At 37.7% G+C, this 25,142-nt stretch overlaps 2 protein-coding genes across 3 annotated transcripts in view; both read left to right on the top strand.

The window, feature by feature from the left end:
• Positions 1 to 3,194: 3,194 nt before the first annotated feature.
• The window catches only part of LOC311089196 (sodium- and chloride-dependent GABA transporter 2-like), a 74,897-nt gene continuing 52,949 nt past the window's right edge, over positions 3,195 to 25,142 (top strand). Inside the window, exon 1 of the mRNA XM_084123701.1 lies at positions 3,195 to 3,409. The gene's annotated coding sequence lies outside the window, so the exon portion shown is untranslated. The remainder of the gene's footprint in view (positions 3,410 to 25,142) is intronic.
• On the top strand, positions 11,328 to 24,756 carry LOC311089953 (uncharacterized protein). 2 transcript variants are annotated; one of them, XM_084124993.1, is made up of 11 exons: positions 11,328 to 12,043; positions 12,719 to 12,834; positions 13,639 to 13,704; positions 13,816 to 13,896; positions 15,173 to 15,226; positions 16,040 to 16,108; positions 16,220 to 16,300; positions 17,953 to 18,006; positions 19,780 to 19,878; positions 22,329 to 22,372; positions 22,465 to 24,756. In XM_084124993.1, the coding sequence occupies exons 2-9, from the start codon at positions 12,799 to 12,801 to the stop codon at positions 19,792 to 19,794; spliced, it is 456 nt and encodes a 151-aa protein (XP_083981119.1). In that variant the 5' UTR covers positions 11,328 to 12,043; positions 12,719 to 12,798; the 3' UTR covers positions 19,795 to 19,878; positions 22,329 to 22,372; positions 22,465 to 24,756. The 2 variants fall into 2 exon arrangements, with proteins under 2 accessions (XP_083981119.1, XP_083981120.1); XM_084124994.1 differs by lacking the exon at positions 15,173 to 15,226 and having other exon boundaries at positions 11,328 to 12,834.

Raw genomic sequence — 25,142 nt, 5'->3', positions numbered from 1 at the left:
AGCATACACACGTCAAAGTAGTCGAAGCAGCTTTTCTCTATTTACGGATAGAGACAGTGATATATACGCAATTTCACGCGAAAACCATCCTGTCAGATTTAAAATATAAACACAGGAATACTAAAACACAGGAATACTATAATGAATCAGGGTAAAACAAAAACATGTTTTGGAAGAAGGATTGATGATGTATTAAAATTGTGTTCATTTTGAACCAAAAAAAAAAAAAAACGTTACAAAAGCTGTGTCCCAATGTGAAGGCTGCATCCTTTGAAGGCCGCGGACTTCAAATGATGCAGCCTATGCGTCCTCCAAAGGACGCACCATGTAGCCTTCGTAGGATTTCCTAATTGCGCAGCCAGGTGTATGCTGCCATCATGATAATTAATTTGATATAATTGAGTAAACAGCTATGGAGCCAGAATTGGCTATTGTCATTTTTATGTTTTATATTTTACTGAAGGACATGGTAAGGATGTTTCAGGTCATGTACTTTCGGCTTAGCCGAAGATTCAAATGTTCATTTATATCTTACCTTGATGCGATTTTGTAGGCTAGTGTATTTTTTATTATGCACATAAATGGACCATGGTAAATATATTTACACAGGTTTTCAACCCTATTTGAATATAAAACCCAGTTGAATAAAAAAAGTCCAGTGCGAATGTTATTCCCGCTCGTCATCGGCAGCTGTCAGTCACTGTTGCTAGGCGACAAGAACAATCGTCCGTAGACTAGACCGGTCCGAGCGCTTCAGATGCGCCCTTTGAAATGGGACGGAGCTGTAGTTAGCAACAATTTGTTAATATTGTGACATAGGCCTACATTTTGTTAATTTAATTTTCAAAATAACCAGTGGTGGTATGTAAGGAACTACATAGCCTACTTCGTTAATACTCGAAGTCAGTTTCCCACACAGGACAGCAACACTACAAAATTATGTTATTTTACAATATGATGCATTGTTTTACATTCAACTACACAAAAGTATATAGTTTAAATGTATAAACCTTGAAAATATTCAGAAGTAAAATGCAACATATGCAGTAATATAAATGCAAAACATCATAAAAACCCTGACAAGGTGTAACGATAGAGATGAGGAAGCAAATGCAAGTAAAAGCTCTTTATTGAGTGAGAGAAGCAACAATGACAAAGTCCAGGAACAACAGGTTAGTGGCGCAGGGACCCCGATGGTCAGATGAATCCAGTGCGTGGGAGTGCAGCAGTGCGGTGAGAGGAATCCAACGGTGACAATAATCCAGAATAAATCCACAGGAACAGGAACAAGGAACAAGGAACAAGGAACAAGGAACAAGGAACAAGGAACAAGACTCAAAACGCAGACTGGGACACAACCGGGTAACCACAAACAACGATCTGACAAAGGAGATGAGAAAGTGGTGAGTATATATAGGGTGATGAGATGAGCTGCAGCTGGTGACGGGAGTGATGAACTTGATTACTGATGAGCGCTGATGAGTCGGCACGCCCACACAGTCAATACACATGTGGGCTGCGTTCAGCCCCGACAAAACGTTGCACAACGTTTTTTAAACAGAAACGGTGATGCGTTGAACACTGTTCTGGGCTGCGTTCAGCCCCGACAAAACGTTGCACAACGTTTTTTAAACAGAAACGGTGATGCGTTGAACACACTGTTCTGATGACGCAAGAGTTGCAACTATGGCAGCTGAGAAGGCCATTCTTTGTGTTCTTTGTGAAGAATTTTCGGAGCCTGATGAAGTCGGTATAAATATGTGTTTAATACTACAAAATATGCCCGATGTTACAGTTACTGCACTTGCCGCCCAGAACAAAAGAGAACATCCCAATCGAGTGAAGGGATTGCTGTAACTGAAATGGAAGCACACATCTTACCTAATTCAGACTAAAACATCTATTTAGCCTCAGATACTGACTTTATTTGTAGTTCATACTGTTTTAATACCCTGTATTTTCTTTCTCATTTTTAGGAAAAGCACTTAATTACCATTGTTTATTTCTATACCAAATGTCATACACTTGCAATGAAGCTAAAAATATAAACAACTACATCATTATGTTGATATCCTATATTTTTACAATAAAACTTACGACAAACATGTCGTCTAATATCCTCAGTTGTTGCGTATACCGAGCTGCATCGAACACATTTGTAAATTACTTTCCTTGAACCCATTGTGCGAGTTCACTTTAATACCGCGTGCTTTATATACATGTTGCTGCTGATTGGACTGCAGTTCTGACACACCCACCAAACAAGAGAAAACGTATCTCAAACCCCGTTGCACACCGGTGCACGCCGTTTCCAGGAAACATGACGTTCAACCCGGAAACCGTAGCAAAACGTTGCGCACCGTTTTGAACTTGAACGTGCCCCTGATGACGCAAGAGTTGCAACTATGGCAGCTGAGAAGGCCATTCTTTGTGTTCTTTGTGAAGAATTTTCGGAGCCTGATGAAGTCGGTATAAATATGTTTAATACTACAAAATATGCCCGATGTTACAGTTACTGCACTTGCCGCCCATAAAAAAAGAGAACATCCCAATCGAGTGAAGGGATTGCTGAAACTGAAATGGAAGCACACATCTTACCTAATTCAGACTAAAACGCATCTATTTAGCCTCACATACTGACTTTATTTGTAGTTCATACTGTTTTAATACCCTGTATTTTCTTTCTCCTTTTTAGGAAAAGCACTTAATTACCATTGTTTATTTCTATACCAAATGTCATACACTTGCAATGAAGCTAAAAATATAAGCAACTACATCATTATGTTGATAACCTATATTTTTACAATAAAATAAACATGTCTTCTAATATCCTCAGTTGTTGTGTATGCCGAGCTGCATCGAAGACATTTGTAAATTACTTTCATTGAACCCATTGTGCGAGTTCACTTTAATACCGCGTGCTTTATATACATGTTGCTGCTGATTGGACTGCAGTTCTGACACACCCACCAAACAAGAGAAAACGCATCTCAAACCCCGTTGCACACCGGTGCACGTCGTTTCCAGGAAACATGACGTTCAACCCGGAAACCGTAGCAAAACGTTGCGCACCGTTTTGAACTTGAACGTGCCCCTGGTGAAGTGCTCCTTTAAGCATGACTCCGCCCCCTGATTATTTAGCGGGCCTTATAAAGGGCATTTCCAGAGTGGTAGGATATGGCGTCATCCTTGCGTTCATCTGGGTGTCATGGTTGCTGGTGCTCGCTTGCTCTGTATGAGCTGACTTTTCCGCGCAGCTGGTGTCTGTGTGGAGGTACAGAGCGTACCGCTCAAGGGTTTTGCTGTTCCTCTACATTTCTGCTATAGTTCCAGTGTAGCAAAGGGATCCGATTGCACGTATAACCCGGCGTGCTGTGAGTGACTGCTGCTTTACTGCTCGGTGCGTGAGGTAGGTGTCTGTTTGCCATAGTGATGGTTTGGCGTCTAGAGCGCGTGTTTACTGACTTTTCTACCCAGCTGGTGTCTGCGTGGAAGTACGGAGCGTACTGCTCAAGGGTTTCTGTTCCCCTACACTGCTGCTGTAGTTCCAGTGTAGAAAAGGGGAGGTATAGAAGAATTTGTTTCATGTAGAAATTATGACTGTCATTACAAAAATAAACAATGTCCAGAGCAATGAATTCTCTTTTATTTACACATTTAAAGTTGCATAAAAATAAATAAATGTACAGAAAATGTTTTTCCTTTTAAAAAATATAAGTGAAAAAAAAAAGTTTAACAAGAAAAAAAAAAAAAAAATATATATATATATATATATATATATATATATATATATATATATATATATATATATATATATATATATATATATATAATTTTTTTTTTTTTTTTTTTTTTTCTCAATCATTCTTTCAAGAAGAGAAAACAGCCTGTCCATTCTCTCCTGTGCTCTCCTCGCCTCTGCAGTCCCATGTCTTCTCTAATCAAGTCCAAAAACTCGTCCTCTCTGTCTCGCCTTTCTTCGTGGTGCTGGTGCGGGTGCTCGTGCTGGTGCTGCTGGTGCTGCCCCTGGCTCCTCCTCTTCTTGGTCACACACTGCTGAACTCGGCCCTGGTGTGTCCTCAGGGATTGAGGCAATGAGGACAGGGGGGGTGGTGCAATGCCTCTGTCCCAACACCTCATCCATGAGGACAAACAGGGCCAAGTTTCAGCAGTGGGTTTCCCACTCACACCCTCACATGTCCCAGGACACGTGCAATCCTAAGGCAGAGCAAATTAACCATAGCTGGTTAACAACAACAGCACAATAACAACAATATTAATTTTCTTTTTATATATATATATATTTTATTTTGTGCCTGTATGGGAGTTACGTTCCCCAGACCCATTTTTTCCTGAATTGTTCTAAAAAAGCAGAAAAGGGTACTTAACACAGGGGTGCAATCTTAAGTGCATTGTTAACACTGCAAAATATGACACATCAAGACATGCAAAATATACTTAATATTTCTGTATACTCAAATTTGGTTAAAAACACATGGCTGCTAGCTTGCATGACAGCACTACAAAAACACATAAAAGTCAAACCCCATTGCCTTATCTACTGCTTTTCTTATTGTTTTAGGCTTTATAGGGTGAGTGATATTTCTTATAATACACAAGTGAGATAGACTAGTGCAAATATTACAAATAGGTCGTTAAACTAATAACGTTATTACCACAAGTTTTGCCTAAAACTACCTGACAAATGAAGCCACGCAATGGTGACGAAGGAGTTAAGATGAAGTTTATAGTAAACTTTAACTCAGGTTTCGCTAGCTATTTGAGTAAATGAAAACATAATACTTACATTTAAATGTGAATTTGCTGTCCACCACCGATCTCTAGTCTCGGCCGCCTTTAAAAATAAATAAATAAATGCTGTCGTCAACGGCAAGGAAGAAGTACTTTAGAAACCAGCCTTTCACGAGTTCACATGTTAATGAAATCTGATGTAATATAAAATGCGTATTTGGCTTGCTGTCCGGGGGGAGGGCTCCGAGCTCGGAATTCAGCCCGACCCCAGAGTACTCCCCCCCTATGAATGTATAGATCATAGGTATCTATGAGCAGACCCAGCCAAATGTGAGGTGATGGGGTGGTGGCGGGATGTTGAGAAATTTGTCATGAGACAGGAGGTAAGGGAAGGCTTTATTTATACTGGCTTCTTCTTGTGCTGATTGGATGATTACCTGAACATGCTCCTCCCGAACTTTGTTACATAAAACTTCATTTATTAATTATTATTGCAGAGATGGGGTTTGGGGCTGGGTCCGTGGAACTGTTTCTGGGGATTCACTTTTTATTTTACTTACCTTTTGTCTTCTGCATTCTCCTTACCATTGTCTCCTGTTCTTCCCTCAGACTCGTCCCCCAGAAACAGTCCCACGGACCCAGCCCCAAACCCAATCTCTTAAAAATTAATAAAGGCTGGTTTAAAGTACTTCTTCCTGCCTCTATGTATTAATGTTCATGGAATTAAAGAGCTCTGTATCTGCTAAATTGAAATTGTGTGTGGAAAACCTTTAAATACAATCAATAAAACTACAATATATAATTTAATAAGATATAGGGCCTACTGTACATAGACTATGGACTTTTGGAGATTTTGAGATTAATCCTTAAAAGAATTTTGCCTTTGCCTGCTCATCAGGCTGCCTCCGACACTCTCCATATGAAAGACGGAACATTAACACCTCTTGTCCTGCACCCCCACGATAAAGCAACTATTGCCTTCTCCAAACCCCCCACAGGCTAGCTGAGTTTGCAAAACAAAACAAAGAGTTTGCCACTCGTCGTGGTGTGCCAAAACACTTAATTATAAACTTAAATATTTCATTCAAAACAATCTCAAAACGCGTTGTGACATTTTGAAAAGCCGCAGATGCATTACTGCCACTGGAACCATGAACGCAAATACTGGTTCTGATTTTATTGTTTGTCGTTTAAACGTCATACATATATTTTAACAGAACTGCTTTTGAAATTACGATTGGAATTTTTATAGGCTACAGAAGTAAAGTCATTGTATAATATTTGTTCCTTAGTGTAAAATGGAAATGCATGGTGATTTTATTTTGTAAATAGGCTATAAGCAAAAAACTATGTTTTAGAACTAGACAAATCTCTCTGCATCAACAATAGACTATAAAATGCATTAATAGGCTAATATAAAAATATCAGTAGTCCAAGTTAGTTCGGGATTCGAACCCGTGTCATCTAAATGATCGTAACGTAAGTTCAACCACTCGGCCACGATTCACTCGTTACGACATGGCCTAACGTTCCAGTGTGTGTTCGCTCACAAGAGCGAGAAGCGCTCCTCATTCAAATGAACGCGCCGCCGCGTTTGTCGAACACTATCAACATGCCAGAATAAAACCTGGCTTTAGAACAATGCATAGCGTGAGACATAAGGTGTCTCAACTGTACACAGTCTACCCTATACAGTGTGAATTCGTTACAAGGTTTCATTTAATTAAATTAATGTGCAGCAATTTGTACAAATAGAGTCTATAGGCCTACTATACTGTTGTAGCCATTAAATAATCTCATTAAGTATCATATTTGTTAAAATATTATAATGTTATTTTTTTCCATCTATGTTGAATATGAAAAGTGAACAGCATGAGTAAGATAGGATGCATTATATCGAGAGATGGATATGGAGTGGGTCAGACATGATTTTGACCACTTCATTAAGTTTTGTTTAGTAGAAAACCTTTCTTTAAAGTGAATTTCGTTTTCTATAAATTGTATCTTAATTTTAATAAATTTTATCAACCAATTGCCTGTATTTAATAAGTAAGAGAAGCAAATATAACAGACACTAATCATGGAGGCGCCCGCGCGGTCACTTGCATTGCACGTCAGCTGGAGCGCATCTCATCCTCCTAAAGCCTGTTTTATACTTCTGCGTCGAACTGCCGCCGTAGCTACGTCGTAGGCTGTCGTAGGCTGTGTGTAGCGCGCGTACCCTACGGCGTACCCTGACGTGCACCTCTCCAAAAATGTAACAACGCGTCAATTCTACGCGGACACAAGCGCTGTGATTGGTCTGCCAGAACCCCTCCCTCGGGGTTTCACATGCTCCCTAGGTGCGCGTCAACGCGGACAACGACACAGAAGTATAAATTAAAACCAACACGTTGCCTACGGCGTATAGGCTCCAGCGTAGGTCCGACGCAGAAGTATAATGAGGCCTTAACTTAACGAAACTCAGCGTATGCCTCACACAGACATGAGAAATACATCAAATACACAAAGCTTGAAATGTCTTCAAACGAAATAATTCAAAACGAAAATAAAAAGGCTACTCTCTGATTATGTATTTATGTGCATTTCTCTCTAGGTGCATTCACTACAAATATGGCGATCGTCAACTTCATCTTTGCAGTCGACACTGTCAGAAAACACTAGTTTATTGATAAAAATCCATGCACGCATCACCGGATTTACAAATACACATCTTGCTTGTTGCACGCACACATATTATGTCGAAAAAACGAAATATTATGTTGAAATAACATTATTATTAATAATACATCTTTTAGAATATTTGATTAAATGCTGATGGTTGCGCTTGTTCAATTTAATAAAATTAAAACTTTAATTGTGATAATTAAAATAATTGAAAATTAAATATTTAGTGGCCAAGTTTTGCTAATTTATTATATAGGCTATTATATGCCTATTGCCTATATTAAGTAGGTCATATTAAGACAAGGCATATATTAAGTTATTTTAGCTGTTATGAGAAAAATAAATCTAACGAAATCTAAAATCTAAATCTAATAAATCTAAAAAAAAAATCTAACGCCAATTCAACATGCCAGAATAAAACCTGATTTTTGAACAATGTGTAACGCCACTTGGCCTGGTGTGCCAAAACACTAAATTTTAAACTTCAATGTTTAATTCAAAACAATCTCAAAACGCGTTGTGACATTTTTTTAAAGCAGTAGCCTAGCCAATATAGATTAAGGGCATTGAAACCAGGATCTTAACTAAAACGCGTTCCGCGTAATCTCTCAAAAATTATGCCACACTACTCCATGTATTTTTTTTTTAAGGACTGCTTTTGAAATCACTATAAATTACTATCCGATTGTATCGCTCACGAGAGCTCTTCATTTATCTAATTCCTCAATAGAATAGTAAAAATATTCAGCGTCATTGCTCCTAATATCGTCTCTATTTTTAACTTTTGATTCTATTTTTTCAGTTCTAAAATTGATTCTATCTTTGGTTCTATTCTGTTGTAGCCTTATAGGCCTATTTATATATATGAAAAATATGCCTATTAGGCTTAGGGTTTTATATTCAACCCACTTACATTTTAAAATACGGCAATTGCTGCTGATTTGCACAATGTCCCTTTGCGCCACCTGACGGTCATTTCGGGAACGACTTTGAAATGCGGCTGGTTTATTTTCGCCGCGGTGATTTCGCCGCGGCGGCTGGCGCGGCGGTAATAGGCATTCTGGTTGGGCACCATCTGTAGGTTATTTTAACTCTCTCAAACAAAAAGGTTGTTTGTGATCTAAGTCAAGCTAATGTTGCTAGCTTTTGTTTAGTATGTGGTTGTACAATATCTTATAAGTCAATGTGCACACAGCTTTTACTGAACTTAGGTCATCAGGTTGTACATAGTACAGGTTGTTAAAAGTAAAACAGTAGCTTTTGTTTTACTGTGAAGCTTTGATTTAAGGCTTGCTGAGTTCATGCTCTACTAAATCTAACTAAAGAGGAAAGAGTCGACCTGTTATATTTTTACAGATATTTTGAACAGTATTTTGAACTACTTGTGAATCTGTGCACTGAAACTGCAATTAACTGCAGTATATTCCCCAACCACATGGTGGCAAACTGAATCATTTAAAGATGTATGCTGAGTCCCAATTCGCCTACTTATACTACGACCTAAAAGAATGTACTTTTTTTGTGAGGAAAAAGTACATACTTTTGAGTGTGTAGCAAAAGAGTATGCACGTTCTGGGACATACTTCGATGACGTCATGCAACGTGAACTTGAACGTGGTTGCCTGGTTACGCACACACACCTCGACTGTTAACAAAACATTTTACATTTCATTCATTCTTGTCCAATATCATTTTATTTACTATTCCCATCTTTTTTTCCACAATACATTTACAATTTGAGGAGTGAAGCAGGGCGTCGTCGTAGATCAACCAGACGCAGGTCCTGAGGTGGCTGGTTCTGACGTTCATGTGCAAATGTGTGTACTGTGTAACGAAAGCTACTTATTTTCTGAGCTAAAATATTTAAAGTTTAAAGTGTAACTATTGTTTAACGTATTTTATACTTAACCCTTGTATGGTGTTCGGGTCTGTTGGACCCGTTTTCATTTTTTATCAAAAGAAAAATGATACAATTAATTATTTTTTCAAACTGAGACTCATTGGCCTTGGCTCATTTTCTGTGAGGAATATATATCAGAACACATTTTCAATGAAAACACACTGTACACCCCCCCCCCCCTACACATTTATATTACACACAGGATGTTCGGGTCCACTGGACCCGGGGCTAATAAAAGTGTGGAAATTGTAGGTCCTGTGTACCTTTACTCTGTCCTCCTCCTGTCAGGACCTGCTGTTAGTGTGTGTATGTTCTTGTATTGATTTGATTTTTGATTTGATTTATTTTTATTTTCACAATTTTACATACAAACTGAAAAGCAATCTGCCAATAACAATAATACATTGTGAAAAAAGGACTCCCTCTGAAGCTACAAGCTTATAGAACAGGGATCCTAGACACCACCACCCGACATACAGCATGACCTAACACAACACTGTGTTAACGCACGCCAAAAGTAAGATCCCATCTCTGTCACAGTCCATAGAACCTTCAATAACAATTTCAATACAATGATAAAGTATATATATACTCGTAACCTCCCTCTAATCCATATACAAGGAGAGAACCCTGTTTGCATGCCCAAAACAAAAATCCCGTCTCTCAATCATGGTTCATAAATCCTTCAATTCAGCAAATACAATGCAATACAATCATTTCAATATAATCATAAACGATACATAGCTACACATCACCTCCCTCATATACAGGTAGAAAGTTTCGACCTTATGAATGTCAAACCTCGAAACCATCGGACGCATAACTCCCCAGTAGATTTTCTTTTAAATATAGAAAATGTAGTAGATTGTTTTATGTTGTTTTCCAACTCATTCCATATTTGTGGTCCTCTAAAACCTATGCTAAAACGAGTACATTTTAATTTACTGTATTTTCCTTTTAGAAGCAATTTATTCCTCGTGTTTTGTTGGTGAAAGGATGAATATAATGGAATGAGTTCACATAAGTGAGTATTTAACCTGTGAACAACCTGATACATAACACATGCATTTTGATAAAAATTATATTCAGGAAGCTTAAGGAGACCATATCTGTGGAAGAGAGGATTTGTAGGAGAAATTTGCTTGGACCAAGAAATCGCTCTTATGGCTTTTTTTTGTAATATAAGTAATTTTTTAGTATAGGTAGGGTATGTATTATTCCAGATAATATTACAGTAGCACAAATGAGGCTCAAACAGTGATCTATATAATGGTAGCAATGCTTCTAGTGGAAGCACATGTCTTAATTTAAAAAATAGACCCACTAGTTTAAATAATTTTTTTGTCAACTCATCAATATGTTTCCTAAAATTCAAAGATTTGTCAATGTGGATTCCCAGGAATTTAATGTAATCAACTTTATTGATTGATCTGCCATCTATGGTTATATTTATATTACGGTCATTGCATATATGTCTATTTGAACTGAAGACAATATAGCAGGTTTTGGTAATATTCAAGGATAATTTGTTACATTTAAACCAAAAATTGACTTTAGATAGTTGTTCATTTAAATGCTTTTCAAGCTGATCCATGCGTTTATGTGAAACAAACAAACTTGTGTCATCAGCAAAAAGTATTATGAATGTCGCTTGAACAATTCACAAAACAATTCACTCAGCCAGTTATATGGTTTATGATGGTAATGGTGTATATGGTTACCAGTGTACCAGTGTATATGGTTTATGAGGACACAAATGTGTATAATGACATGGGTATTACAACGTAAACATGGTTTATGACGACATCTGTGTCCTCATACTAAAACATACTAAATGGTGTTTTTTGAAATTCAAAAAATGCCAAAAGTTTTCTGTGATTGGTAAGTTTAGGGGTAGGGTTAGTGTAGAGGGATAGATTATACAGTTTGTACATTAGAAAAACCATTATGCCTATGGAGAGTGACCGTACACCACATATCCGTGTGTGTGTGTGTGTGTGTGTGTGTGTGTGTGTTTGTTTTTGTGGTTTACGAGGACTTTTGACCTGAATACGCACCAGCACTATGGGGACATTTGGGTTTATGAGGACAGAGGCCATGTCCTCATAAATCCGACAGCGTAGATGTCATTTACTACATCCCAGAAGCTCCCTCTCAAAGTTTGGCGCCATGTCCTTACATACCACAAAAACCTGAAATTTTACCATACACAGTGTATCCCTGATTTCGAGAGTGCGCTCCTGTAGCCAGGTCCTGGTATTACACCCGCGTCATCAAAAATTTGCATCTTTCACACAAGTGTATTATTTGGGGCCTGTGATTGGTCAGATCGGTACCGGTAGGCGGGAAATCGCGAAAACAAGATGGCGCCAATGGGCGGAGCTTCAATCAGCTTTAGTGATTGGTCAGATCGGTACCGGTAGGCGGGAGATCGCGAAAACAAGATGGCGCCAGTGGGCGGAGCTTCAATCAGCTTTAAAATGTGTAGCAACTTAATGCAAAATACTAATTAATTAAGTATTTTTGCCTGTAATTTATTAATTGTGCATTAAATATATGATAAATAAATAAGTAAATAAAATCCCGTTTATATTATGATAAGTACAACGTAATCAGAGCAGAGGTGTAGTCATTCGTCGTCACGTCATTTCCTGTTTGGACTGGACAAACTCTGCACCTGAGAAGACATCTGTGGACCTGATGAAGGCAACTGTTATCCAAAATGTAAGTTATAATGTTGTTTAATTGCTTCTCTAATAGCATGTGGGTCCGGTTGGCTTGTTTGTGCATGTTCTGTATGCTCTTCGCTGCTCGTTTTACAGTTAGAAAGCAGCTAGCGCGTGATGCTAACGGTGCTAGCGGACCTATAAGTTAGTGATTCTGTTTACAGACTGACATGAGGGAATCAGCGATGCTTGTCATTTTAAACTCGTTTTCGATTGCACTATATTTGTAACTGCTACCTTTTCTGATCGCATAAAATAGTCTAGCCATCATAATAACGCGTTGTCATGACTACAGTATGTGAAGGGGAGGCTATTTCACCCAGTACAGTATCCTGATATGCTACTCTTAATATTACTACAGTTCTGCTTGCTTTAAATACATTAAGACACAATTATGTGCTCTTATTACTCCTGACTATAATAAAATATACTCTGAATATTATTAGAACTGTCAGTCTGTCAATTATTGCTTATAATTGATCAATTGTGAATAAAATTTATGAATGGTTATTATCAGTGAACATATTCCTTAAATATCATATAATAAAGTATTAAAATAACTTGAATGCTGTTTACCATAATTGATCAATTTATTTAAAACAAGCTTTTTGAATAATATGTCAAATGAAATGCAATGTTCATGATTAATGAGAGTCTTTTTCTATGCGCGCAGACACATGGGATGATGGCTGAAGTGAGTCAGTGAAGGAGAAGATCAAGATCTGAAGGAGGACATGCCGTTTACAGACACAGATGAGCTCCAGGGCAGATTCAGCAATCATTATAAAGGTGAGTTCAGGGTTTCCATGCATAAGCAGTGCCATGCGACCAGTGTTCCTCAGAAACAGATTATTTGCCACAGTTATCAGTCACTGAATTATGATTGTGTGTGTAAGAAGTGAGTCACGATCACTTACTGTACATCTAGCACAGGCACAATGTCTCGTATCACTCTCTTACATACACACACTTGAACTCAGTGCCGTCCAAATGTATCTAGTTACCAGTGTCCCAGTAAAACTAGTGTCCTCATAGACCAGGATTCTGTTAAACTTACACAACACACTCAGTCAAAGTCAAACGTCAGGCTCATGTTCTTATGATGTCCTTATGATGTCCTTATAAAACTAGTGTCCTCATAGACCAGGATTCTGTTAAACTTACACAACACACTGAGATTCTTCAGTCAAGTCAAACATCAGGAACATGGTCTTATAATGATGTCCTCATAAAACGGTGTCCTCATAAAACTGGTGTAAAGCTACACACAACCTGACACACTGTAATGAAAACACATGTAATGTGATGCATAAAAGCCGTGAACATTACCTTGTGGTAGCATTTAAATATTGAAATATTGATTTGAAAACGTTAACTATTTTGTAATCTTGTATATTATCTCAAATCAGTATTTCATGTGCAAATATTTATTGATAGGTAGCTGTGTATCAGGACCCTTATTATCCTGTCAGTTTATTTTGTATTAATTACTGACTGACTGTACATTATCCCTTATATATTCCATTTATAATGCTTTTTTAAACTCTTAAGGTGAAGTGTTTCTGTATGTAACTCTTAATTTCATATTCTCAGATGAGCCATAAGAGCCAGTGGTCATCAGGCAGTGATTGTGCTGCTCTGACTGTGGGACTAGACAAGGTAAGCGAGAGTTGTGCTGGAAGAGAACGAGCAAACGAAGCAGAGGCATCTGTGAGATCTAGTGTTCACTCATTTACACCACTGTTTCATGTCTAATGTTATGTTTTGTAGACTCTCAGTGAGGTTGAACCCTCCACTCTCGAAATGAAGAGTCCGTCCCCGTCCCAGTCAGAAGTCAGAGATGTACAGAAGGTATTGTTTTGTTTTTTGTTTTTGGAAATCAAATTAGGGATACAGCGATATGAACATTTGGGCCGATAACTGATCATTCTTTATATTCGAAAGCCGATATCTGATATATTAGCCGATGAATCTAAATCCAAAATTTGATGTACTTTGAAAGCCTGATTACAAAAACGAAATGCACAACATTTAAAGCCAATGTCCCAAACATATACAGTACAGTGGCCTAATGTAAGATTTCTTAACTTTTAAAATTAATTTTACATTCATATTTCCAACTTTCTTTATAAAAAAATGACAACACTTTACAAAAAGGTTTCATCTTGTTAGTATTAGTTAACATGAACTAACAATGAATGAACAATACTTCTACAGGATTTACTTAATGTTTATCTTACTTAACGTTAATCTCAACATTTTCCAAGACATTTTAGGATCCAGTGTTGAATCTGTTAATTTAATGCACTGTGAACGAACATGAACTCGCATATTTTATTAACTCACATTAACAAAAGTTTTTCAATATGAAAAGCAATTTCACCAAATGACTTGAATAGCTCTATTTGGAAATAATTAATCATTCTAGAATGATTGGTGTGATTTTGTAGGGGTTTGCATCTGCATAGAAAATAATAAATTGCAAGCAGAGATAAAAAAAAAAATTAGCAAAGATGTGAAATAAACAATGCCTCATATGTTCCAGGTAAGTCTAACAGCATTTAGGTACAGAACTTGAGTAATCAACTGTAAAATAACACGGCAGAGTCTTTACATAGCCTGACTTCACAGAGGCCTATACTGCAATGTCACTACCACAGATGGGTATGCATGATAAAGCAATACATTGTGCAGCCCTACAAGTTAATGTTCATGGCTTTAATGCATCACATTACATGCATGTTCATTACAGTGTGTCAGGTGTGTGTGTGTCTTACACCTGTTTTATGAGGACACCGTTTTATGAGGACATCATGAGAGCAATGTCCTGATGTTTAACTTGACAGGAGAATCTCAGTGTGTTGTGTAAGTTTGACAGAATCCTGGTCTATGAGGACACTAGTTTTACCGGGACACACATATGGAATATTAGGATCGATACTGATAATCCATAATTCACAGCTCATTGTGGCTAATACCAATAGCGAAAACTATTTGTGCTTGTCAGATTAAATATAATCATTGAAGAAGTTGGTAAAAAATAGCAACCTCTGTTTGGCTTTCAATAAGTGATACTAAAATTAGTATTTATTTGTCTTTTTTATATATTTTTACTACTTTTTTTCAGATGATAACTCTGAAGAATCAGATGAAACCTGAACAAGATACAGCAACTCTAAAGGTATCCAATAAGTTAATGTAATAACTGAGTTATTCCTTAAAGACACGACCAGTGTTCCTCAGAAACAGATTATTTGCCACAGTTATCAGTCACTGAATTATGATTGTGTGTGTAAGAAGTGAGTCACGATCACTTACTGTACATCTAGCACAGGCACAATGTCTCGTATCACTCTCTTACATACACACACTTGAACTCAGTGCCGTCCAAATGTATCTAGTTACCAGTGTCCCAGTAAAACTAGTGTCCTCATAGACCAGGATTCTGTTAAACTTACACAACACACTCAGTCAAAGTCAAACGTCAGGCTCATGTTCTTATGATGTCCTTATGATGTCCTTATAAAACTAGTGTCCTCATAGACCAGGATTCTGTTAAACTTACACAACACACTGAGATTCTTCAGTCAAGTCAAACATCAGGAACATGGTCTTATAATGATGTCCTCATAAAACGGTGTCCTCATAAAACTGGTGTAAAGCTACACACAACCTGACACACTGTAATGAAAACACATGTGATGTGATGCATAAAAGCCGTGAACATTACCTTGTGGTAGCATTTAAATATTGAAATATTGATTTGAAAACTTTAACTATTTTGTAATCTTGTATATTATCTCAAATCAGTATTTCATGTGCAAATATTTATTGATAGGTAGCTGTGTATCAGGACCCTTATTATCCTGTCAGTTTATTTTGTATTAATTACTGACTGACTGTACATTATCCCTTATATATTCCATTTATAATGCTTTTTTAAACTCTTAAGGTGAAGTGTTTCTGTATGTAACTCTTAATTTCATGTTTTCAGATGAGCCATAAGAGCCAGTGGTCATCAGGCAGAGACGGTTGTGCTGCTCTGACTGTGGGACTAGACAAGGTAAGTGAGAGTTGTGCTGGAAGAGAACGAGCAAACGAAGCAGAGACATCTGTGAGATCTAGTGTTCACTCATTTACACCACTGTTTCATGTCTAATGTTATGTTTTGTAGACTCTCAGTGAGGTTGAACCCTCCACTCTCGAAATGAAGAGTCCGTCCCCGTCCCAGTCAGAAGTCAGAGATGTACAGAAGGTATTGTTTTGTTTTTGTTTTTGGAAATCAAATGAGGGATACAGCGATATGAACATTTGGGCCGATTTCGATAACTGATCATTCTTTATATTCGAAAGCCGATATCTGATATATTATCCAAGATTTGATGTACTTTGAAAGCCTGATTACAAAAACGAAATGCACATCATTTAAAGCCAATGTCCCAAACACTTCAACATAAATCAAACATATACAGTACAGTGGCCTAGTTTGAACCAGTGTAAGGTTTCTTAGCTTCTAAAATTTTACATTCATATTTCCAACTTTTCCAAAAAAATGGCAATACTTTATAAAAAGGTTTCATCTTGTTAGTATTAGTTAACATGAACTAACAATGAATGAACAATACTTCTTACTTAACGTTAATCTCAACATTTTCCAAGACATTTTAGGATCCAGTGTTGAATCTGTTAATTTAATGCACTGTGAACGAACATGAACTCGCATATTTTATTAACTCACATTAACAAAAGTTTTTCTCTCTGTTAGTTCATGTTAATGCAATAACATATGTATTGTGAAGTTTTACCAAAACATCTATTGCCTTAATAATAATAATAATAATAAATCAAATGAAATTTGATTCAAGTTATTAGACAACTTTAAACTTAAAATGAAATGGCCTAAAGAGCTGAAGGAACACCCCTAAACTGAGGCTTTGTTAGATGGTTTTAGCTCAACGGAACACAACCTATATATAGATAAATTAGATATTTATACAAAATAAACACAATATTACAACTTATACTTGCACAAAATCATGCACAGATTAACTTGAGCCATTATTAATAGTAATAGTTTCAAAGTGAAACTCCTGTTGTGGATGCGCTCCTCCCAGGACAACACGCTGAAACACAGCAACTAAACCCAAAGAATTCACGACGTTTTTAATGCACGACGTTTTGTTTGCTCATTATAGTGTTATGTATATATGACAGTCCCAATCATAATTAATGTTCTGCTGACCACCGGTAGGCCTACAGTGAAGTGTTTACTGCAGCACTCATTAACTCAGCCAAATGCATCCTATATGAGATAAATCAGATATATATCACAAAAATAAAAAAAATATTACAACTTACAATTCCACAAGCGAACTCTCCCTGTAACAATGCGCTGATTTCACAGATTTGTGATTCAAACATTTCAAAACCATCATGGTGAACCGCGCACATCTGTAGCTGAAGGAAGTAATCCATTATTTATTAGTGTTAATATAGCGACCTAATTTTCTCATCGGATTGACAACGATAACATTAATAATGAGCATTTATTTTCATGCATCCCTGATTGGTTATGACCATATATTTATAGGGTTTTAATCTTTATACTTGATTACAACTTATGTCACAGTGTTTTAAATCTTAAGTCACTATTCATGTCATTAATTTGATCAGTATTAATACTGAGTGGTTTGAAATGTCCCATCATACCTGAATTAGTTTGGCGTCATCAGCCTTCTTTTGCTCAAGTATATCATTGATAGTGTGAAATTGTTTTAATTTTATGTTTTATGACAGTGATCAGTCAGTGTTAATGGAGTCAAGTATCTGTGCTGCTTCATTTGGAGAATCTCTGAATCCTTTGTCTCTAATATATGTTTATTTTTTCTTTCTTTACCTTGCTTTCAGGTGAGCCCTGAGAAGGAACAATCATCATTGGAGGATCAAGACTGTGTTGAGAAGGTAATAAAAAGAGCATTGCATCATTTTAGGAAATGCTAGTCTAGTAAGAACTTTTTCACATCATCTTTGGGGCTGTTTTACACCTGGTCATTTCATTGTCAAAACAATTCCATTTACACTTGGCCACATATGTGTCTTCACAAAACGGACATAAATCCGATCTTCAATTCCCGCGCTATATCAGATTTAACGGTGTTCACGTCATCGAAAGCTTTCACTATGAGCAGCATTTTTTGTATCATCAGCTAATTTTAAGATCAATAGGAGAGAGAGTAGTAGCCTGACTACGTCAGACTTCGTACTTCCGCTCAATTTCATTTCGCTTCTGTACTCAGTCTGAGACAGCTTCAAGAGCTTTCTGTTTTACACCGGTCTGAAAACAGCCGGCCAATCAACGAACAGAGGGCGGGCTGAGAGCCGTGACGTAGACGCTGATTGTACCGTGGATGCGTAGATTTACTTCACATAATCTGCAAAAGTCGTTCACAGCCACTCCGGTATTTCGCTCGATGGTTTTGTTTTCGCATCATACATGCGTTTACAGTGGAAGTTAGATGCGGCTGAGCATGCGCATAACACACGCCATAACCAAACGTTATGTGATCGGCTTACGGGTAATGATTTTAAACTTCAGACAAGCGCCCCCCCGCGAGAGAGAAAACACTTCTCTATTATGCCATTCCAGACTCTGTCTACGAAGCAAAGTGAAGTAGCAGAGTCTGGTATTACCAGGCTAAGAGAGTAGCATCAGCACTGGTAAAATCATTTATTCTCACTACTTTTAATGAAGATGACTGTGTGTTGAGCATCTGCGACTTACTTTAATTTATTTTTAGTTTGTATTTTGCGCATCAGCATGCTGAAGAGATCCTCAGCTACTCATCTGCAGTGATGCCTGTTGCAGAAGCACTGTCATATCTCACTATAACGTGTCATATAGCCTAAAATACGCTCTCACTTGTTTATTATTTGGCATTTTTGGGAGGAGTAAAATTCATAGTGTTACCATTAATTACCTTTAGTGACCCACCACAATCTAATCTGTCCCTCCACAGTTTGAACCAAAAGAACCAAAAATATTTTTACGCCTCATAATAACATAAATTGTCTTTGTGTTTTGCGCAATTGCTTTGGCAAAGCATCTCTCAAACATACTAAAATCAAAAGCACAATATGGCTTAATGCCCTTATCAAATCACAAAAGACGATAAGAAAGTAAGTCTGTAGTCTGTTGTGCTGCGTGTTTCGAACTGAAGAGCACACTTTGCTCACTCGATCAGCTCATGATCTGTCTTTTTCCATGCCTCGTTTCACAGGGAATGAATGCAGTGAACTCCATCTCTGCATGTGCCATAAGTTTAACATGCATTTGGGAACGCAACCAGCACCATTACTCTCTATTTTCACATTCGCATTATATCCACATTTTTTGTGGTAATACAATTTTGCAATAAGATGCATTTATAAACCTGTTTTCACTGAAACTGCAGGTTTCTGCCAGTATAACAGCTTAAGTGAAGACTTCAAGAAAGTATTATAACCTTTTATTGTAAAATAATATACTCATTATAAAATATAAATTTTTCATTTGCAGTATTAGTATATCACTGTCTAGGCGATAATTCTAATAATAGTGATCTTAGTGAAGTATTATAGTTGTTATTAATATGATTATTATTATTAAACGGTGCCATTTGTCATGTTTCATAAATGACTTCTGAAAACAGGTTAAACTGAAGATGTTCTTGTTTTAAATGTCTCTTTTTCTTTAAGATGAGATCAGAATGATGGACTCTGATGCCAGTGATCCTGATGAAAGCGGTTCTGAAGGTGATGTTCCTGCTGGAGCTGCAGGCATCTCCAGTAATGTTGGTATGTGTCAACTAATGCTGGGTACACACAAAAATATTTTTTACATCTTATAAGATTTTCAAAATGTGATAGACCACAAACACGAGGACAAAAAATCCTAGATTTAACCGTTTTGCTCCTATAGTGTGTGATGTGCCATGATGTGAAAAGACCGTTAGGGTTGGGTATCGTTTAAATTTTAACGATTCCGATTCTGCTTATCGAATCCGGTTCTTAACGATTCTTGGTTTCGATTCTAATATTTATTGGAGAGAAAAAAGAGAGCAAATACTTTTTTCTACCTTTTATTCTTGTTACATTTAGGCTATTACCAGTAAAACTGTGACAATGCATCTTAATTTACAATATACCATATATATAACACTTTAAGGAAATATAGACTTGACTCGTATTAATTGTCTAATATATTTATTCATGATTTTCATTTTATCCAGAATTATGCGGCTCTAGTTGTGTACCTGAGTGTGAGAGACTGCTATTGCTGCTGCTAGTAGCTTTATCTGGTGTGTGGAAACCTGTGGTACTGCTGCTGAGAGATCGCACCGAATCAAATGCGCTGCATTCCTTCAAATTGACCCCGTGTTGCAGCAAATGTTTTATCATATTGGAGGTGCTTCCTCCCTTGCATGAAATGTCTTTCTTGCATGTGATACAATTCGCTGTATTTTCATCTTTTTTCGAAAAGCTTAACCAAACTTTTGAACGTCTGCTGCGCTCCGCCATCGTAAATATAACGTACAGCGCATGTGCGGCAGGCAGGTCCTGGCAGATCAATACAACTGTAAACAAATGCTCACTGCCATTCACCTCGCGCATGTGAGCATCACCAAAGTAAGGAATCGATAAGCGGAATCAAAGTGCGCACGTCGTATCGAATCCCCGGTTTTTGGCATTTTGGAACCGGTTCTAGATACCCAACCCTGAAGACCATGCAACCAGAGTCTCGACTGTTAACACTCTAGAGACCTCAGAATAAGCATGGCGGACGATATGCAGGAAGAAATTGCAATGATAGTGTTTGGAAAAGTTTTACACGACACGTTGTGTAAACATTTGTGCCACAAATCAACAAGCTGTCTCTTCTGTCCACATCAATTTCACTTTGTGCTGCGCCATGACTACGTTTGTTATGCTTCCGTCTTCCTTCATCTCGCTTTCTGATTGGATATTGTTTCCTTTCACGTGATAATCTCCAGAGCATGCGCGCGTTTGTCCTCGGGCTTTACCCCACATTTCAGGATTTCTGATCATGATTCTGATCTGATTCAACATGTTGAATATTTGCGATTCGCGATCAGGGCGACTCCGACGTTCTTCTGATCAGGTTCGGACACTCTTAACACACCTCACACCAAGGGAAAATCTGATAAGATAATCTATAACCATCAAGATAATCGGGACACAGCTAGGATTGTCAGAAGGGGGAAATCGGCCCAAAATCAGCCTGCTTATCTTTTGGTGTGTACCCAGCATAACAAGTTTGTGTTTATGAACATGTTTATTATTATTTTAAACCAATATATATTGTAGTGCAATTTTACGTTAGTATTTTCACCAAAGAAAAATGGTTTTAAGCCAGTTATATACACTGAACAAAATTATAGATCTAACTCAAAGTTCTAAGACTTTTTCTATGTACCCAAAAGGCCTATTTCTCTCAAATATTGTTCACAAATCTGTCTAAATCTGTGTTAGTGAGCACTTCTCCTACTTCACGGGCAACAGCAGGTGGACATGCCAATAATTGGCTGTCAGCATGCCAATTGCACGCTCCCTCAAAACTTGCGACATCTGTGGCATTGTGCTGTGTGATAAAACTGCACATTTTAAAGTGGCCTTTTATTGTGGCCAGCCTAAGGCACACCTGTGCAATAATCATGCTGTCTAATCAGCATCTTGATATGCCACACCTGTGAGGTGGATGGATTATCTCGGCAAAGGAGAAGTGCTCACTAACACAGATTTAGACAGATTTGTGAACAATATTTGAGAGAAATAGGCCTTTTGTGTACATAGAAAAAGTCTCGGAACTTTTAGTTCAGCTCATGAAAAATGGGGGCAAAAACAAAAGCGTTTAGAATTTTGTTCATAGTGTATGTATATATATATATATATCATACTATAGTGTGTCAGTAGATATCAGATTACATTACTAAACATTTCTTTTGCCATTAATTGTAAAAATCAGTTATCAATAATCAGATATTATTATAAATAACAATTATTCTAGAACAAAATTAATGGAATCAGTACCAAAGTTTATCATGTTCATGTTGGTCAAAAACTTTAAAAAGGAGATGTTTAACACAACATTCCATCTCCAGAATAATGTTTTGAATGTCATTTGAAATGTAATTTTTAGATATCAGATGTATAACCAGTTTTAAGTTCTAGATGCAGGTTTGAGTTGCATCTGAGTTTCTGATCTGTCTATAACTTATTTCCTACAGGTGTTCAGAAGATGCCCATCGAGAAACCACTGAAGTTCCTCAAGGTACCTGAGGTTTAAATCAGAATATGACCACCATTGTAAGTACATGAGCTCTCATATAGTTAGTTTACTAAAGCATGTATTCTTCTGTACAGCGAATGAACGTGAGGCAGGAATTGAAAACCTTGTGGAAAGGATAAAAAGTGTGCTGGTCAAATGCTGAAGTTACAGCTGTAATTGAACATTTTAAGGCACATACACTCACCTAAAGGATTATTAGGAACACCATACTAATACTGTGTTTGACCCCCTTTCGCCTTCAGAACTGCCTTAATTCTACATGGCATTGATTCAACAAGGTGCTGAAAGCATTCTTTAGAAATGTTGGCCCATATTGATAGGATAGCATCTTGCAGTTGATGGAGATTTGTGGGATGCACATCCAGGGCACGAAGCTCCCGTTCCACCACATCCCAAAGATGCTCTATTGGGTTGAGATCTGGTGACTGTGGGGGCCATTTTAGTACAGTGAACTCATTGTCATGTTCAAGAAACCAATTTGAAATGATTCGAGCTTTGTGACATGGTGCATTATCCCAGAGTCCTGCACGGGTCTGATTTTGTAAATCCGCACCCGCCCGTACCCGCAGTGTTTCAAACCGCATCTGACCCGTTATCCGTTAACAGCACTAATTAAAATCCGCACTCGACCCGACCCGCTTAAAATAGAACCGACACCCGACCCGAACCCGAAATAAAATCAGTTTAGCCAATCACATTATAGACACAATTACAAAAATGTTATTGCCAGGTCATACAGAAGTTATAACGACAAGAATTAACACAAGGACAACTTCAGCCGAAGCTGTCAAAAGGCCGGTAACTTACATGAAGAAAACTCGAGTAGCCTATAACAGACGCGGCTACAACACTATAGGCTATCTGGCACGCAATATCGTTTAGCCTACATCTGACAATTTTGGATTCAAACACACCTTGCACACCACACATACTGAACAACAGTGTTAAATTTGAAAAATACTGTTCGATAGAACTGCTTTGTTACCACAGTTATCTGCGGCATTCCTCGGCGATGAAGTTCCATGGCTATCCAACACGAAACTGCATGCAATAAAGCCTTTCACAATGTTGTTTTCTTCAGATAACTCCAAATTTCTCCCACACACTGGACTTGACTTTTGATGACGTATTGTCAACAACTTTACAATCTCCACTAGCTATTCTTTTCTTCAACTCCTCAGCATCCATCTCGATGTCTGCAAGCAGATCGTGCGTGTGGTTATGAGGAATTTTTAAAAGTGAAAGTAGCCTAAGTAACGTTATAGATCCTGGGAGGGCGTGGCGCGTGGGCACAAATAAACTGATGTGTATTTCAAATTATTTTATCAACTTGAAATACAGGAATATTTTTGTAGATGTGTTCCTAAAAATATGCATATATTTTTACGTTTGCATGTGAGTGTTTTAAACCCGTGTTTAGACCCGTGTTTTCCCCGTGTCCGACCAGTTGGATATTTTTCACCCGCGGGTATCCGAACCTGTGCAGGACTCTACATTATCCTACTGGAAGTAGCCATCAGAGGATGGGTACATGGTGGTCATAAAGGGATGGACATGGTCAGAAACAATGCTCAGGTAGGCCGTGGCATTTAAACGATGCCCAATTGGCACTAAGGGGCCTAAAGTGTGCCAAGAAAACATCCCCCACACCATTACACCACCACCACCAGCCTGCACAGTGGTAACAAGGCATGATGGATCCATGTTCTCATTCTGTTTACGCCAAATTCTGACTCTACCATCTGAATGTCTCAACAGAAATCGAGACTCATCAGACCAGGCAAAATTTTTTCAGTCTTCAACTGTCCAATTTTGGTGAGCTCGTGCAAATTGTAGCCTCTTTTTCCTATTTGTAGTGGAGATGAGTGGTACCCGGTGGGGTCTTCTGCTGTTGTAGCCCAGAATTGTCTTTTTAGGTAAACCGTCCCTTGTAAGTTGGTTTCTCTACATGTTGCAGCATTTATTGCATGTTGAGTGAGTTCATTTTATACATTTCAAAGCCTGTTTAATGACATCTTTAAATTGTGCCTGTTTCCAAGGGCTGTTTTGTCAATATTTTCGAAGTTTTGAATGGTTCATCTGCTTGTCATTTTAATATGTCAAAACCGTAATGATACTGTATGCTTTCTGAAAGATCACACAGTTGTGCAAGTTTTATTGACCATGTTTTTAGGTTTGTGGATGTCACTTTCCCCTTAAAATGGCATGCCATGATTGTATTACATGGTAAAACTGACAAAACTCAATGTTTATGATGATATTATTGAAGTCATAATTAAAGCACTTCTAAAACACTTCTGTCCCTGTAATGTTGTTAGTTCTTTTGTGTATTGTATTGGAGATCCGGTACTCTTTAATCACCTTAGTCTTGGTAATACACTGTGTTGTCAGGTTTGTGTGTGTGTGTGTGGGTATGTACCATTAAACACACTCGTCCTTATAATGTTGGATTGTGCAGTTGTGTATTGTGTTTAAGGTCCAGTACTCTTAAATCACCTTAGTCTTGGTAATACACTGTGTTGTCAGGTTTGTGTGTGTGTGTGTGGTCATGTACCAGTAAAACACATTTGGTCCCTGTAATCCACTGAAATGACATATTTAGTGTATTGTAAAATGAGTGTCCTCATAATTAGGTCGGGCCCAAAAAATCACAATTATGTCATAGGCGGGAACATTTTAGGATGGGCGGGAATGTCCTTGTGTACCACCAAAATATCATATGGTCATATTTTCTGTTCTGTTGTGTGTATAG

The sequence above is a fragment of the Abramis brama genome (assembly GCF_963993115.1).
Source record: "Abramis brama genome assembly, chromosome: 9".
In the NCBI taxonomy this organism is placed as follows: domain Eukaryota; kingdom Metazoa; phylum Chordata; class Actinopteri; order Cypriniformes; family Leuciscidae; genus Abramis; species Abramis brama.
The sequence above is the reverse complement of the archived record's forward strand: the minus strand, read 5'-3'. Positions and strand labels throughout refer to the sequence as shown.